Source organism: Eumetopias jubatus, unplaced genomic scaffold (assembly GCF_037043125.1).
Source record: "Eumetopias jubatus isolate StellerSeaLion01/CBP00866 unplaced genomic scaffold, mEumJub1_p1.0 scaffold_15, whole genome shotgun sequence".
Lineage (NCBI taxonomy): Eukaryota > Metazoa > Chordata > Mammalia > Carnivora > Otariidae > Eumetopias > Eumetopias jubatus.
Window position 1 is genome coordinate 15161076 of NW_028274821.1, and position 18801 is coordinate 15179876.

The 18801-nt window shown below is 40.2% G+C and overlaps 1 protein-coding gene across 1 annotated transcript in view; it reads right to left on the reverse strand.

Moving 5' to 3' along the window:
• Positions 1-15808, reverse strand: part of ALDH1A1 (aldehyde dehydrogenase 1 family member A1) — a 53834-nt gene extending 38026 nt beyond the window's left edge. Inside the window, exons 1-2 of the mRNA XM_028089092.2 lie at positions 15700-15808; positions 3319-3423 (exon numbers count right to left, since the gene is read on the reverse strand). Coding sequence (XP_027944893.1) covers positions 3319-3423; positions 15700-15765 — 171 coding nt within the window. The 5' untranslated portion in view covers positions 15766-15808. The remainder of the gene's footprint in view (positions 1-3318; positions 3424-15699) is intronic.
• Between the last annotated feature and the right edge of the window lie 2993 nt (positions 15809-18801).

The following is an 18801-nucleotide window of genomic DNA, read 5'->3' on the forward strand; positions in this document are numbered from 1 at the left end:
TTTCAAATACTTGCACCTCCCTTTGTCTATTGTCCTAAGGCCAGACTCTTCTTTCTGATTTTTAAGACCCAACATTTTTGGGCCCCACCTCACCTATCTAAACTTGTCTTTACATTTTTTTTTCTACTCCGTCTGGCCCAACTGCTTCTCACCTTTGCTCCTGTAATTCTCCTTGCCTAGAATGTTCTACCAGCATACCCCGCTATTTTCAAAATTCTACATATTCTTTGAGACCAAATATCACAACCTACCTAAACCCTTACCAGCCTAATCCAGCTTGATGTTAGGTACCAGTGAAGAGCTTACTAAGTTCCAGGCACTAAGTGAAGCCTTCTGTAACCCCATAGTTACTAAGACAATTAAGCACCATGGACTTTGTTTTACAGGACATGAAATCCAGCATGAAATCTATCAACCAAAATTTGATCCCACATCTGGCTCCCAAATCCGGTTTTATAGCTCTGCAAGACATCCTGGTAGTCATCTTTGCAATGAATATTTATTGCTATCTGTGTTAAAAGCTATAATATTCCTTACTCTTCTGGGCCTACAATAGGCAGTAAATAAATATTTAATAATTTAATTACCTATCTTTTAAACTCATCATGTTACATTGATTTTATAGAAGAGTGCTCCTGATACAGATAATTTGCTTATATTGACATTCACATCTTAAATCATATTTTAATTGATTCCATTACATAATAAAGCTTTCACATTAGCCATATTAGGCTTAAGGGTTTTTGTTGTTGTTTAAATTCTACGAATAGTATTTCCTGGATTTTTACTCCAGGACTAGTATCTCCAGGGACATAATTTCTTAGTCCACCAGCAAACAATGTGGCATATTAACTCAGATTTGCCACCGTCAATAACACTTTTGCCTTAGAGGGTTTTAAATGTTCCTTTTTTTGAAGTTCAGATGATGAAATACCAAAGGCCTCTTAAACATAGTTAAGGAAGGAAAAACTTCTATCACTCCCAGGCTGCACATTTCCATATTAGATCCATTCCAATTTGGAGAAAATAGTTATCAGACCAGTTTTACTTTTACACCTGTCATAAGCACTTACTTTAATGGACATTTATTTTTATCCTCCCCAATTATTTGTTAGGTCATGCTTAGTATTAGAAGCAGTTTTCAGGATTAGTCAATATAGCCTAAAAGAGCCATTGAAGTGAAAAGAAAACAGTTCCCACCCACATCTGTGCTTTGCTTTGTAACCTCCATTCATTCTCATTCCTCCTCTTTTCTTTATAACACCATTGAAAGGCGGTATATAGCCCATTTTCAGCTCCATTCTACTCATAAATTAAATCCCTAAAACCTTTTGGCTCATTATCTAAAGAGTCAGTTCCAGAATATTAGGTTTACGGTGACTATGTAATTTACTCAATTTGTACCTTTCACTAAGCAATGTTAGAAGTTCATGCACATTAGTCCGCAAAATTGTGAGAATAGCAATCATTATTTAAAACCAAACATCAGTAGATTACTCCAAAAGAGAACAGGATGACAATACCACTGACTGTGAAGCAAACAGTGGCTTACCCTGAACAGTTTATATCATAAACAACCGAACTCAAGTGATCAAGCGTCTAGCAACTTGATTAGCATTGTGACCTGATTCGAAGCTTTGCTGGATGTTAATGAGTATTCCTGAGCTATGTTTGCACAGACAATGCTGCTCCGCTCTGAGTAATTGCCAATAAGCCCACAGCAAAAAAAATGACAAATATTTCTAAAGCTTCAGGTATGATCATCAGCGCCCCCTCACTACACTTTAGGAAGAAGGTAAATCCTGCCAATGCTGCCAAGAAAAGTTCTCAGACGTCCTGACAAGGTTTCAGCTGGAACTCCGGGCACAGATTTGTTTTACTGATGAAACTAAAGCTGCAAGCCAGTGGCAAAGAGAGATGTCCAAGACACCAGAGCCAAAGTATCAAGAATACGTGTTCTTTGATTTATTGCCAACTGCAACCAGCTCTGCAGTCTTACTCCTGAGTAGCATTTATACCTCTGGAGAGAAGGAGTAGGCAGCTGTCAGGGGCTCCCCTTGCCCTTTATTGCTTCCCTCACCTACCCTGGGTTGCCAGAGCCACTCAAGCAACTAGAAGGACATTTGATGTAATGCAGGGCTGGAATGTAGTGTTGGGTAGATCTCCGGAAGCCTCTGATAAAAAGTCATTTCTCTGTTGAATAGGAAGAACACAGGTTTCTCTTCTTTCTAAGAATGGCCCAAAGGACACAGGCTTCTGGGTCTCCTGAAACATGTTGCCAGGGATCATCAGTATTTCTCTGCTCAAGTTTGGTCTTGTAACATTTCATAGGGGGTGCAGCGAGATTATCACAGTGCAGGTTCCAACTCCAACTTTCTTACTTATCAAAGTCCATGCCCCCTATGAAATGCTAACACAATTTAACGGTTTAATACCTTCATTCAGGAGTTCTCCACGTATATTCTACCACTCCCACCCCAACCAGTAACATCAGCATCCCCTGAGAATTTGTCAGAAATGCAAATGCTCAGACCCCACCCTAGAATTACTGAAACAAACTCTAGGGGTGACCCAGCTACCTGTGTTTCAACAAGCCTTCCAGGGAATTCAGGTGCATGCAAAATTGTGAGAAACACCGCCTTAGTCAGTAGTTAATTTAGTACCAGATTCCTAGGAGGAGGTGTGTGTGTGTGGGGGGGGGGTGGTATATGGAAACTCAGAGCTTGATGGAGGATTTTTACATATGATTTATGTAATTTCATTTATCCATTACCTGTAGCATATGAGATACTGAAAAGTATAAAGGTAAAATGTAGTGTCGATCTCTACAAGAAGCAGGCTGTCTCAGACAAATTAAATGATACCCATATAACATGGGGCTTATAATATAGATAAAGATTGTATTCTGCACTGGCACAGAAGAGAGCTAGTCTACCTGGGAAATTTGGGGGGCTTTAAAAAAATATAAGACCCTATAACGACTGAAGCTCTGTTATGTGCCTGGCACTGTTAAAACACTTTACATCTTTTTTTTTTTTAAGATTTTATTTATGTTTTTTATTATTTTTATTTATCTGTTATTTATTTATCTGAGAGAGAGCCAGCACGAGCAGCGGGAACAACAGGAGAGGGAGAGGCAGGATTCCTGCTGAGCAGGGAGCCCGATGCGGGGCTCGATCCCAGGACCCTGGGATCAAGACCTGAGCTGAAGGCAGACGCTTCCAGAATTCTTGACGGAGCTGAAAATCACCTGAGGACTGGGGCGAGCCCAGCACGGTGGGAAACAAAGAAAGCTAGCCTAAGTGCTGGGAAACCCACCTTATCTCCTTCTTCCACTTCACAGAGCTTCTCCTCGGTTGCAGGATTAAAGACAGGAAACTTCTTGCCACTCACTGAATTATGCCATTCATTGTTTATGAAAATCTGTAGACAGGGAGAGAAAGGAGGTAACAACCCTTTAAATATGCAGAAATTTGAGAAATTCTTTTATAAACTTAGAGCATTATAAATGCCTAAGTGAGGCCAATGTCAAAACCTTCACATACCTCCCCCCAAGGTATTTTTGGCTGTTCAAGACATTTTACACACGCATACACACATGCGTGCGTGAGCACACACATATTGAAAGAAAGTAATACTTTGAAATTACGCTGAGGTACGAGGTCATGTCAACCCTGGAAAATACAGACTGGAGAAAACCTTCTAGAAAAAGTGCTTTTATCTGAGTTTGAGGCAAGAGCAGAGGCTTTGGTACCTTTAATCTTTATTAATCCTAATTTTTCACTTCAGATTCTGAGCACCCTCCTGTTGGGCTGCTGGTGATTTGGTATCGTAAGTGACTGTTTTCTGATCCTTTATTTCACTCTATTAAAGGTAGCTTGGGGGACAGTTTTCAAAGAAGTTTGCTTAGAAAAAAAATTGGCTAGTGACATGTTTTCACTGACTTTTTCCAGGCATAAGGGTTTTATTCTTTTAAAGAGATTACCTAATCATTGATTTGTCCTCAGATGAAATCAGGCACTAGATTTCTTAGTGATATCTTAGAGACATGCATCTAAAAAGACAGAGGGGTCTAGAAACATGGAATTTTGTTCTGTGTATAAAAGAATGGCAATACATAAAAGTGTTAGTATGTCATTTAAAAAGTCTTGAGTTTCAACTTCTGTTGCCCTGAATTTCTGCTTCATTATGGAGCTTACTAGGGCTTCGATATGTCATTCAGCTTTTCCTAGAGTAAAAATGTTTTACAAAGCCTAATTAAGAAGTACTGCTTTTGTGATAAAGTTATGTTTTGTTTCCGGCAAAAGCCAGAATTTCTTCTCCCTCCTCTTGTTTCATTATTTCTTGTTTATTCTTTTTCTTATTTATTTTTGAAATATAAAGATTATCATAAGTATGCTATTGAACTTTATGTATTACAACTTTCTGTTAGATTTGTTATTACAACGTGAATTAGTCTATTTAATTGTGAATCACAGGGAATTGATACACCCAGTTTTAAATGGTGACATCTGCACTGGATTTTTTACATATATCTTAATCCAGACACCTCCCCTTACTTGATATTTAAAGATAAGTTAATAGTGCAGCCCTGAGGGAAAAGGTATTGAACAGCCCGCCCCCCCGCCCCTCCCCCAAGGTTTAAATCTGTTGCTATACTAAACACAAATCAGTTAGCTATTAAAAATCCCCCAGTGGTGGCTATCAAGATTATACATTTTTAGTTTAATTACTTATACTATGTATGTTTGAAGTAACAGCAGTCTTTAAATTAATCTGTGAGTTTATACTAACTTAGCTATTCTATTGAGTAGTGTCCATAACATAGCTTAATATTTAGTCACATTCATAAAATCTGTATTACCGTGTATCCCTAAATGCTTAAGTAGAATTAAGTCTATATTCTGTGATTTACATTATTTCGGCAGGCAGCCTGTTCTCCAAAATATTCCCCTGTGCTCTCCTAAACTTCTATCACGAAACTTGTCACTTTTTTAAGAAGTCATGTTTAAATGTCTGCCCTCTCTCCTAGGCTGTAAGCTTGGTAAGATAAGGTCAAGGATGATGTTCGTCCAGTTTTCTGGTTTATCCTTAGGGTCCAATATAGCCCCAGTCCTCAGGTGATTTTCAGCTCCGTCAAGAATTCTGGAATAAATAACTTGAAATTGCATCAAAGAACCTACAAATCTAGTAGCTACACATGGGTAAGAACTATAATGTTCTGCACATGGGCACACTATGATATTTGTGATTTGCTGGAAAAAAACAAAGGGAAGGCTAAGCCTTCATATTTGCCTATTCACACCAGTACAGTTACTCGTGCGTCAAAACAGCACCAACCCAGTATTTACAGAAGTTCACAAAATTATAGTGCTAGCCTGGAATTGTCAGGAAAAAGATGTGAGTGTGAGTAAATAAAGGGGAGGGGACGCAGAGCAGCTCAGATGAGGAGACTAGAAGTCCAAGGACACATACGTGGGGGTGTGGGAAGGGATACGGGACACAAATGAAAACCATACAATTCCTACTGTCCTTCAAGAAAAACGTGTTGGCATCTGAGTTCAACTTGAAGAAAGATAAATTCAAATTAAAATACTGACTCACACACCATCTCCTAGGGTGAATCAGCATTCCATCTCTCATGAAAACATTTTGCAGAATCCTACAATTAGGCTTGAGGCGAGTGTTTTCCTTTATACATCTCTAGCCCTTCCTCTTTTGTACTTTTCTTCCCAAAGGTTGGCTGGGAAACATCTTAACCAACATGTTCCAAATGCAGCTTATTGTCATCCCTCGCTTTATGCTGCTTTTTACCCGAGACTACAGTTCTATGATTTGCACATTCTCTCTTCTCCCTTTCTCTCTCTCTCTCACATACACACTTTCCCTCTCCTGTTAATGACACACACAATCCCTAGCCATCTTTTGGTATCATGCTTTTCTATACTATCACAAAAAAAAAAAAAAAAAACGACAACCAAAAAACAAAAACTCCGTTTTCCCCAGCCCCCAACCTCTGCTTAACTGAAATTTAACCCCTTCCACCCCCCATTGTCATAATCTTCCTAAGCCAACCCAATTCACATTTTGGCCACTCTCCCTCTCAGAACACTTAGTTGGTTTTCCTAAGCATACATGGCCCCATTATGCTCTTCCAACCTTTTATTTTATCTCCTCAGTTCACCCTCTACTTTGGCCTCATTCTATACCAGGCCCTTCTGCTCCACACCTTTATTCATACTGTTCCTCAGATTGGAGTTTCACAATTTTCTTCTACTCATCCTTCTAGTCTTGCTTCAACGGTCACCTCCTCCTGAAGATTTCACTCGTTGGTTCAATTGGATTTAACCTCTTTTTTTCCCCTCTTTTCTGACACAGTTTTTCATATCCTGCTATTAAATTAATTATGTTCTGCCAAATAATGAGTAAATACCTGAGACATCTGGAAGATACTGTGGGGAAGTGTGAGAGAGTGAGCCCTTGCCCTCAAGGGGCTTGTAATCAAAGAAGAGAGTATATTCACACCAACATCAGCCAGTAGAGAATTGAAGGTTGTATGTAGGGTAAAGACCAAAGCAGTGCTTTAGTCAGGACATTGTGGAGTGGAACCCAGAAAAAGGTAGGCAATGGGCCAGAAGAATGCATCCTTGAAGGACAGGATTGGATTGATGGAAAGAGCAAGCGAGCAAAGAAGGGAACACTCTTGGGATACATATAACACAGGAAAGAGATGAGCCCCGAGCGGAGAGTTTGTGGAAACAAGTCATAGATAAGTTTCGACGATGCAAAGGAAGACAGTTCGTGGTGAATCTTGATCCAGAGAGTAAGATGGTTGGACTCTATTCTGGAGGTAATAAGGGATCGAATGGATGTTTGAGGAATGTTGATGTGAATGTACCCAAAATGGATTTGAAGTAGAGAGACCAGAATCCCTGGAGATTAGCCGGGAGAAATTTTCACATTCCAGGCATGCGTTCGTTCGTGAGGCTCAAGGGTAGATAAGAGCAAGAGAGCAGTAAATCTGCAAATTATGAAATGTATGCTCTCTCCCCTAAACAGAAGCATTTCAGCATAAAACCACAGAACCCAGCATAGTGAGATGACCAAGATGGTATTAAGGGCCAAGTATTGCACCTTCCTTTTCTTCCCCTTTTATTCTGTTTTAATTTTGTGGGCTTTACATTTGACATTTGCCTTTCAGCTAGCTGTGACGAAACGTTTGTGAATAATCATCCTTCCTGTTATATAAAATGGTTATGTGGAGAAGTATTGGCTAATGGATGTTTGGTATAATCATTATGAAACCTATTTTAGGCCCATTGAAATGATCTGTCATGGTGACAACCTCATTTTCCATTTGCTGTTTGCCTTTAGCAAGTTTAGCGGGAAAGGGATCATCCCATAAAAGTAGAAAAAAAAAAATCTTGGGTCCCATTTAACTACTATATGAACTACATTCCACTTATGAGTTTCAGACTCAGGATATTTTTGAATAATATATGTACACTAGACCTCAGCTTAAAGTTCATAATATTGATTAGGAATTATAGATTCCTATGCGTGCTCTTAGACATCACATACTTCTTATTGGGGGAAACAATCAATGGGAGTGTTGAGGAAACTTAAAAATTGATTTTTATTCTTTAAATTTTAGATATGCCAGGCTTTAAGGGAGGCATCACGGCCTTTGATTTAAAAAAAAAAAAAGTGGCTGTTTCCTGAATGCAGTTTAATGTCTGAGAATTTAGTCATAATTTGGGGGGGGGGAAACTTTCCAGAGTAAAAATGACTAGGTCTTTATGTGATTGGTATAAAGCCACAATTCTAAATAAATAAGCCCTTTCCTCAAAATATTTCTGGCTTGGATCAAGCTGAATTTAACTAATAGGCAAAATGAAACCTATTAGCTTTGCCTGTTGGTATAAGCTTTTGGAACCTGTTGGCTTAAAGGGGAGAGAGCCCCCGACTCCCTCCAGTAAATATTCAGGGTGCCCTAAATTCACATCATCTCTTCAGGGCTGTGACAGGGCCAGTGGCTCTAGATCCTAGAAGGGAATCCAGTGCTTTCTTGGTGGCAGAGAGATTTTTAACAGGTTACATTTTCAGTGCACGGAGGATTTCTCTTAAGATATGTGAAGGGTGAGGAAGGTGATGCAATTCCCCATATTATGTCTCCTGTGTGAATTTTCAAACTTGAGAGCCTGGGTCACAGCATGTGGAGGGGTGGGTGTTGTTGTAAATGGACAAGAGAGGTTGCGTGCTGTAAATATGTAAACCTTTTCTCAGCATTAGGCACTTAAAAAAAAGTACCAAAGACTTTGGGGGGTGGGGGGTTAGGTAACAAAATGGGGGATGAATAATGAGAGGATGAACTAAAGTCAGGGAGAGGTGTTAAACATTTAAAAGAATCAGAGCTAGATCTCTGGCAACTACATTCATTCCCAAGCCCTGAGGCAGTAAAGGAAAATGTTGAGACTGAAAGTAAAAAAAAAAAAAAAAAAAAAAACTCAAAGGAAATTAAGGAGGAAATAACAGATGGGAGGAAAATATTTAACTCGAGTCAAAGGAATGAAAACAAAACAAGAGTGACCAAAACAAAAGTGGGAGAAATAAAATTTTCCTTTCATTTCTGTTTTATATTATAGTCTGACTTCTGTAACATGAATGTATACTCTTTTTTTGTCTTGTTTGGAAAACCTCCCAGCTTTTTTAACTAGGGAAAAGAAAAGATGCTAATGCATGTCTGTTTTGAGCCACATCTTCCCTATACCCCACAGAGGACAAAAACACTTGTCAAGGATTTCTGTACATCATGCATACCCTCTATCAAAGAGGTAAGATGTAGATGCACCAGAAAGTTCTGTACATTTTTTATATTTCACCATATCAAGACTCAACAATACGATTGCTTGCATATAAGCCTTCTTCCTTCTAAAGAAAGTGCCAAATAGAGAGCACAATTCAGTTATTTGTTGTTTGTATTCTTTCAATTTCTTATTAAGTATCAGGAAAACAGTGGAAATAGTCACATGATGGGATCTGGGTCCGGGGGTGGGGTGGGTAGTTATTCAGGCAAAGTTTTGCGATCTGTGATATTTGTCCAGATTCCTAGGAAACAAATTTCCATTAACAATTTCAACATTACAACAAAGTCATCAGGTAGAGATATGATGATATATAATCAGAAAGTCAAATATGAAAAACTTTACATCCCTTGCAAACAATGGTTGTGGGAGGTTTTGATACACACATGTACTCAAGACATAACCATGTTCTGGAATCCGGGGTCACACAAATATCTCCTTCTCTGATTTGTCTATTAGTAGTGGTTTTAATCATGAAACAACTGCTGCTCCTGTTCTTTTGAACATGGCTCTATGTTGCTACTGAAATTTGGTGAATGTATAAGATATTTAGCCACAATTACACTAGTGTCATGAAAACCCAAAGCGCCACCACCACCACCACCCCAAGCCAGATAATTGCTACTTTGAGACCAGTGTATCACCATTTTATCAATGTCTGTATTCCCATGAGGTTTCTTTTATGCAGATCTGTATTATATCATTCCAAGGATTACCCATGCCATTTCAGAGGCATTACCTTAACTTTGGGTTCCTTTTCAAAGGAGCTGTTTCTCATAATCCTTAACAGTTTTCTCATCCAGCCCTCTCATTCTGGCAAGCAGTTAATGACAAATTCAGTAAGTGAAGTCCAGTTTAAAGAAATCACATGAACACTTGCAGTAGTGAGACTCCTTATGAAATTGGGCTAATGTGATCTTTAGAGCATGTTATTTACTTTAGGATTGCTATTGATTAGGTTCCTTGAAGCAGGCAGGTGCCATAGAACAAAACAATTTGCCAAGACACCAGTCCTTGGAGAAAAGCTAAAACATTGCATTTGCAGTGAAGGGTTACCTCTCAGGAGCAAAATCAATGGTTGGTCCCACCATGGGTTTGTGACCACCATCTGGTTTCTGTTGGACTCAGGCACTCTCTGAAGGGGAAGGTAAGTGAATCTGACCTGGCTGGTTGTGAATGGGTTTCTGAGAGAAAGAGGAAGTCTGGTCCCTAAGCAACTAGATGGTGGTCATTGCAGGTAAAAATATGAGGTTGACCCTAAACTATTGGACCATTGCTGCTGGTCAACAGACCACTCTTGGAGTGGCATCAGCAAAATCTGGAAGCCTGTTAGACATGAAGAATCTCATACCTCACCTCAGGCCAAAAGAATCAGAATTTTCATTTCAACAAGAAGCCTCCCTGATTCACGTGCGTATTCAAATTCGAAAAGTGCTACTCTAGGGTATCTCTCTCTTGTTGGACCATCTGTCTGGGGATCTAGTGCCTAAATCATACCTCTTCCCACATCATCCAAATTTCCACTCTCTCAATCGGAGTAAGGGATGAACAGTACAAATGAAGCGATAGGTATGAAATCACTTGTTACTGACAATCCAGTGGGATTTTAGTACTACCACGGTTTTTTAGTATGTGCCTCCTAAGGGCTGTGTGACCTGGAGCAAATCACCTAACATCTCTAAACTCAGGTTCCTCAGCTTTAAAATGGGACACTACTAACATGTTCTAACTCTTCCAGTGGCTCATTATGAGCCTCAGATGAGATCAATAGATGAAAGCAGTTTTAAACTATGGCAAGCCTTGCAAGTATCCATTCCACGTACATTGGGAGGGGAATAATTTGAGAACTGTGGGAGTCATCTTGGGCAGGAGAGGGTTAAAGAGAGCCTGCACCAAGCGCCTCATAAGCACTGGGCGTTTTCCACAAATTACTTCACTTAATTCTCAGGCCACTTTCCAAGGTAGTTATTATTATTCCCAATTTACAGACAGGGGAACTGAAATTCAAGGAGATTAGAAGCTTGGCCAAGGTCATAGCATTAAATAAGTAGAAGAGCTGGAACTCAAAGCCCAGTTTTGTCTTGTTAAGCCACCGTACCTCCCAATCAGCCGGCTATTTGTCCATCTGCTTCCAAGCCAAAAGCAAACAAAATATGGCTTCAGCCAGAAAGGAGTTAAAAACATTTCCCAAATGAAAGCCCTGTTTGAAGCACCCCTCGGTGTGGTTTCCCTCCTACAAAATTCACCGCGCCGTCCAGCCTCAGCCTCTATCTCCAGCCTCACCTGGTCTGTTCTCAGCCTCCCTCACTTTACGACAGCCAGGGCAACTTTACGACAGTTGGGGCAACTTTATGACAGTCACGGCAGCCCTTTTGATAGTTCTGTGAACGCAGCTGGCTCTTGGCCGCAAACATCTTTGCAGTTGCCATTACTTCTGGATCTTTGTCCCCCGCCCCCCCGTCGCCCGCCTGGGCTCTCCACGGTCACTTTGTGCTCTGCATCCCTCAAGCGCCCCTTAAATGTCCCTTTCTTAAAGAGACCTTCCCTAAAAGCCCATGGAAAGAGAGTTCTTACCCTCATTTCTCAGCTTTCACTTGCCCTCTCTAGCATTTACCATAATTTATGATTCAGGTATTCACATACTTGCTTGTTTTCTTCACCCTCCAGGAACATAAGCTCCCTAAACCCTATTAGCCTTCTTCTACCATAAGACCAAGCACAGAGTGGTTATTCAGTGACCTGTTAACTACATGGAAGGAAAAACAGGAGATGGGAGTGCAGAGAATGGGGTAGTGGGAAATGCACGGGGCCTGAATTTGTTTGCTGTAAGAATCTAAAATCGCTAGGCCATAATGGTGCCTAGCACATGATATGCAATGATTCATCACTCTTCCCTATCAAAAAGATATCTAACTGCGATGTGTTAAACAACCATACCAGAAATCTAGGAAAGTAATTTCTTACTCCACCCAAAAGTTACTCCGTAGGAGCTGAAAAAACACAGTTCCCATAGAAATGGCACACCTCTTTCCAAATCCTCTACATCGCGCCTCTCCCAGCCCAAGCCCCACCTTTTCAATCAAACCAGAATGTCTGTTTGCTTCCAGGCTTCCTTATTGTTCCCCTCTTTTTCTAAGTTGGCGGCCAACTTCTTCCTGTTGGCCTGGGAACAGCTGAGCGGCAGCTGGAAAGCCTCATGGTCATGTCCCCTCCAGGAATCAGGAATGGACAAAAGAGAGTCAGAATAAAGAAGGACAGAATAAGATTCCAGCAAGTCCACATCCCCCTGTAACAGTGTTGATCTTAGACAAGCCACTTGGTGGGAGAGCTCAGACTGCCCCCATTCGAAGTCTAGTTTTGTCACTTTCTAGCTGTATGATTTAAGGCAAGTTACCTAGTCACTCTAGTCCTCAGTCTCCTCATCTACAAAACAGGAAGAGGAACCTCCTCATCGGATTATCTTGAGAAGTAAATAGAGTCATTGCAAAGAACTTAAGCAGTCATTGGTATAGAGTAAACACAATGAATTTTAGCTGTGATTATTTCCTGTGTGTATGTGCCCGTGTCTGTCAGTTTATGAAATGTCATTAGCAGATGAAAATCTTTTCTAGTAGGAACATCTTAATGTTCAATGAGTTAAGTTTAGGAGTTAAGTTAAACTTTTGGGGTTTTAATCCTGTCTGAGAAAGCTTGTCTTCTTGAATTTTCTATTTGTCTTTTTTTTTTTTTTTAATTTATTAAGGTTAAAAAAAAATAGTGTTGTGAAGGGAGGACAGAAAATGAAATTACCGAATCGTTTAAGAGAACATTTTTGATCCCTGAAATCCTGGATAAATTCTTGGAACTTTGCACCAATGAGATCCTTGTCAGGTGGGGCATGACTGTGCAAGAAAGAATGGCAAGAAAGCTAGGAGAAAAGAACGAGATGAGAAGAACACTCACGAGAGAAAATAGGTCTTGGAAAGGCTGAGTAAAAGAGGATTCTGGAAAATTGGAAAGAATTCAGAAAAAGAAATAGGACTGGGGTAGCCAATGTTAATCAATCACTTCCCATGTGTCAGGCACTATTTCAAATGCTTTATATGCATTAAGCTCATTTAATGCTTTCATCCACCTTAGGAAATTGGGACCTTTATTATTCCCATTTTACACATAAGGAAACCGAGGCAGAGAAAGGTAATGTAGTTTGCCCAATGATCACATAAGTTTTGAAGGAGCTCTTCATTTAAAGGCTCAATAAAATGGATGATCTGGCAGATGTGGGATTCATTTAGACCTGGAAAGGGGAAAAAGGTTAGAAACGGGATCCAAGTTTATGTGGATTTATAATGATGTTATTGAGTTTTTAAACCCTAAAAACATCTGCATCATTTTAGAAACGATTTCTTAACCCTGATCTCTGTTTCATCCACCCCAACAACAATAAAAACCTAATCAGACTGTACTAGAGAGTAAGTCATAAAAGATATGCAACAATGACTTCCTTTGCGTGAAAAGCAGTCTCAAATTTGAGAGCATGTAGTTCTACCATAGCTGTAATAATTTTCTGTTACTCAACCCTGCTTGTCTCTCCCCTCCTCCTTGCCCCAAGGACCAATATATTTCTAGAGATAATAATAAAGGACATTAGCATGGTAAGAGAAAAATAATAGAGTTTAGGGGCTGGCCATAGAAGGTAATTCCACAGACACTATAAAATCCTTGCTTACTTGGTTTGCAACCGGGAAACTTAGTGAATAACTGTCGTTTTTCCAACCCCTCTTGCAAGTGCAAATCCAATACAATTCTTCAGTGGGGCACAGTAAAAAGCAAATGCAAAGGCATTTGAAAAAGCTCGCCCATTTAGATTTAATTACATACATAACTGCTGTCCTCCCAAGTGTGAAAATGCTGTAACCAATAAATCAGACAATAAAATGCTATCTGAGCAGAACAGATTTATAAAGAAGATGTATGAGCAGTCAAAATTCACTCACTTGCATTGGGTGTTTCTACCCAGAAAGTTCTTAAACGCAAAAGCAAATGGCTGCTCTTTGAATCGTGCCTTCTTTTGAACACTTAGGTCCATCATTTTCCTTAGAGGGGTGTTCTCATCTAATGGCTTTGAAGCGAACAGCAGATTCCAATCTTAAAAACATCTCTCTGTGTTAAAGGATCACTAGATCTGTGTTTGCATGCTAGATTTTAAGGACCATCTCACTTGCCTGTTACTGTTTCTTACATGCTCAATTTATAGCTACCAAATGAAGCATAATTTAGTAGAAAGACTATTTCACTTTAGAGCTTCCTCAAGATACACGTACAGAGAAGACTGCAAACTTCTGCAAAGCCAGATTTTTAAAAATGTGACATTCAGACTACCACAATATCTTCCCAAGTATTTTCATAGAAAAAAAAAGGCTCTGTAGTAAGAGTAATGAGATAATTTTCAGTCATTGCCAATGATTTTGATGTTTATGAAATGCATTCTAAAATGTGCCTGCTTTAGATCGAAATTTCTTGTGAATGACCAATTTGGAGTAAGAAAGTTGGGAAGACCGGCATCTTGTCTTTTCAGGCACACGTTTGCCAAGGGCAAATTGTTGTAGGGTATGGACTGGCCACATTTCCCATGTTCTCATTTGGAGTAAAATTAAATGAAAAAAAAATGTTTTCCTTTTCAATAAAGCCTCATAAAAATAATACCTTACTACACCTTATAGCTGCTGATCAACCATGTTAAAGGCACAATCTGATCTCTGCAGACACTCTCCTCAGGAAAAGAACAAGTCAGCCGAGCAATTTCCTCATTGTGCTTATGAAAATGAAAATGTAACCGACCTTAGGATTTCAAAACCATCCATGGTTACAAGTAAGGGAGTAAATAAATACTAGCGGGGCTTTTACTTTATCATGAAATTATATTGCTATTGATTTTTCATTGGCTAATTCGGAAGGCAAAATGGCTCTCCTTGAGTTGGAAGGGTTCCTTTCTTACCTTGCTTTTGGCAGTGTACCATAAAACCAATTTTCAGTGATTTTGTTCAGATTGGTTTGTTTGCTTGTTTTGTCTGTTTTTTCTGGGAGTTCTAGACTCTGACAGGAGAGCAGGCATATAACAATGTGAAACAAAGTTCAGAGATACTTTTGAATGACTCAAACAGGATCCATTTCCTCTTCTCCCTAGCTTGTGGATTTTTTAAGTCTGGATCTGGCTCCTGTTCTTGTTTCTCTAAATATTTATCAGTTAACAATTATGCATCTGCTCCAATGGCAACAAACTTGGCTGAAGAGAGAAATAAGAATGCTTTCTTTGCCCCAAATATGCTAAATAATGCAAGTCCATTTGGAGTTTTTGAAACAGTAACTTTCATCAAATTGTCAGAGGTAGGTCCTTTGATTTTGACACTCACTAAACATATAGAAAAACCATGTTACTTCAGCATGTGGTTTCTCCTTTAAAGAAAAAAAAATCATTTCCTATTTGTTTGGCTCTTTCCAGTAAGTTTTTCTAGTAAGCATTTGCCTCTCTTATCATACATGCTGAGCAATGCTGAAATTAATAGAACTGCTTAGTTAAGTCCACTGAACCCTGGGGCAAGAACCTTTCACACAGAAGAGACTTTCTTTCACTTAGACATATTTTAAGAAATAAACTTATGAAACGTTGCCTGATATGATTTAGAAATCATTATCCGATCAAGACCCTAAGCCCAAACCTGCATTTTGCAAACCTTTTATTTTTGTATTTGCCAAGGGCTCTTTGCACAAGTTTACTCACATTGACCTTTTATGCTTTCAACACATGTAGTTTTTATAAACCTGAGGCAAAGCAGCAAATATAAATTGTACTAACCTTCGTATATTTATATGTCAAATTGGTGAGTGGGACAGGTAAGTCTGGCATGCCTGAGGACGACATTTCTGGTTCGGCTCCTGGAACACAGGTGACAGCCTCAGCGATTTGGTTCTGATAGAGCACTTGGCTTTATTTGTTCCTTTTTATCTGCACGGGCTAAGGTCTATTTGCATACCGGACTATGATTGGATGAACAAACTCGGAGCGAAAAGAAAACGACACTACTTATTTGTAACACCTAGGGCAGGAAGCCCTTGACTTTAAACTTAAATCCTTAAGAAACCAGCGCTCCAGTGTTGAAACTGCAGCTGGAGACAGGGCACTATTTGCAGACGAATTAATTTACAAAGCCGAAACCTGCGATAAGGATATGCAGGGCAGCTGGTCTGGCCACTGAGACCAGTTATGATTTTTTGGCTTTTCAGGCTTTTTATGCTACTGTGAAACTTTCTGTCCTCTGACAGACTTGGACTCAGAGAATTTGAGGATTGAAAAAAAAGAGTCTCTAAGGGCACTTGTTCTCAGTGGACGCTGGTGAGGAGAGGTCCCTGGCCAGGTGTCTTCAGGACAATTCTGTCAGCGAATCAGCCCAGGTCCCAGAAAATCAGAGTGGGAAGAGAGTCCCTCTGGAAAGACCCGAGCCCAAGTCTGCTTTACAGGATCCGACCAATCGAGTATATTTTCAGTGGGTAAGCAGACCTACTGTGATTTCACAAGCACTACACGATCATTATGTTACACAGGGGAATAGAAAGGTCAGCGGGATTTTTACGGATCTCAGAGTCCACTGTCACACAGAGAGCCACCACGACAGCAAGATGGCAATATCGTCTGTTAAAACCATCTAAAATGAAACTAACCTCCGGTTTTGGAAGCTGGCTATATTTATCAATGGCTGATACAGGCTATAGTGCAAAAAGAATATTTAAACAGGACCCTGAGTAATTCGATTTCTTAAAAATGAAAGTTTCAAGCTGGGAATATTAAAAAAGAATGTTTAACTGTACTCCTCCCATGTTAAACACAAAACTTTATTGTATGGAAGCTCAAGCAAAAGTTACAATAGGAACACAATAGAAAACTGTGGATACTCTTAAATCTGATTACTGAGAGTGAAGAACCACAATGTTCTCCACCCCCCCACCCCTCAGGGAAAATTGCCAGCTCTCCGCAATATGGGATTTAGGTAGGGAAATGAAGGTCTACTGAATAGTTGCTCCAAATCAGGCACAGGAGCCTCACTTTCTCTTTCCCTTCTTACTTGGTTCCCCATTTTACAGATGCAGAGACAGCAAGTGGCTTGCTTGAGATCACAGATCTAACAAGGGCAAAACCAGAATTCATTTCCCGGGTGGGTTCCCCAGGTGAATAGTCACCGTCACGGACACTTAACGGTTATTAGCCCTCTCATTCATCTAAAAGTAGGGTTGGCAAACTTTTTCTGTTAAAGAAACAGAAAACATTTTCGGCTTTTTAGGCCAGATGGTTTCTGTGGTCACTTACTCAACTCTACGTGGAAGAAACCATAGACAGTGGACACGTTAATGGGTACAGGTGCTTTCCAATAAAATTTTATTTTCGGAAACAGGAGGCAGGCCAGATCTGGCTCATGGGCCAGCCCCCAATTTCCAAGACAACCATCTCCAAGGACCGTGCCTCCCCTGCACCTGCTCGAAGGCCAGATCGAAACTTCTGTGTTCTTTCACCATTCTGCTCTCTTTCTCCATCCCTCTTTCTTTCTCTTGCTCTCAATTCCTTTCTTTTTGGAGAATCTAATTGTTTTGTCTCCTAAAAATGTGTTTTGAGTTAAATGCACAATTACACAACAGCTGTTACTGACTTGCAGAGCGATGCTCCGGCCTCGCCCGGACAGCTGGGCTTTGCGGCCGTTTGCCTCTTCCAGCTTCGCAGTTGTCCGTGGATCCAACTCCCGGTTCGCTTGATGTCCAGACAGTGAAAGCGCAAAGCCTCATGACACCCTTGGTGTGTTGCCTCACTACTTGCATTCTCATCCTTGACTCTGCTGCACTCAATAATGATTTACCTAAGAATGTTTCCCTTTACATCAGACACCTTACTGAAGGCAGGTAAAAGGAACGGCTTGGGAAACGGGTTACCATCCTGCCCATTTAATTTCAACAAATATTTACCAACTAGCTTGTTAAGGGTAAAGCACGGTGATTAGACGATCAGGAATTCTCCAACCTTAATCTTCCCTGAAGGGCCGGGTTTTTTTGTTTTCGTTTTCGTTTTTGTTTTTTTCCTGCCCAGAAACCATGGGGCCTTAGAGCTCTTTTTTTTTTTTTTTTTTTAAGCACGGGGCAAAAGAGATCCACATCAAGACTGAGCCCAGGGTTGGGTATTTTTATTGTATTTTTACATATATGGGACTTGAATTTGGGGGTAATAGACAAAAGATGTTCGATCTTCCTGTCCTCCTCACGGACAAGCTGAATTACACATGCACACACACAAATGGGGCAGAGGGTTGGGAGAGAAAGAGAAGCATAGTTGATTCTCTCTTGAATCTAACTTCTTCCAGCCCTTTCTGGAAAGCTTTCATGATACCAAGGAACACACAAACCATGACTTCCACCATTGCTGAAACTACTGTCTCATTTTATAAGGAATCTCTTTCCAGAGCTCCATGCAAGGCTCAGTCGCTGAAAAGATAATGGAGCCTAACCTTCTCCCACCCACATGAGTAACTGAAATAGAAACCACTCCAATTTGTTAAACAAGTGAAATTATACGGTGAAGTAAAAATAGCTTCTTTTTACATTTCCTGATCTCAAAATCCAGAATCAGTTTGTTGGAGCTAAATTTCTTTTGCTCAGTGACATCTCTTCCCCCCATCTCTTCAGTGTTGCCTTAAGCATGGCTGGGTGAGTCTGCCGGTTGGTTAAACCAGAGTTGGATATTTCCCTTTGCTTTTGATCACCGCAATTTCTGCAGACACTGCATTGTCCGTAGGCCTATTTGGGCTTTAATAATTTGGAAAAAGCGGGTCTTGCCTGGGGTGACAGGGGACCTGTCCTTGGTTTGCAAGCTGGTGTGAACAATGGAGGTGGAAGGCAGCATTTGAGCACCTGATCCTAT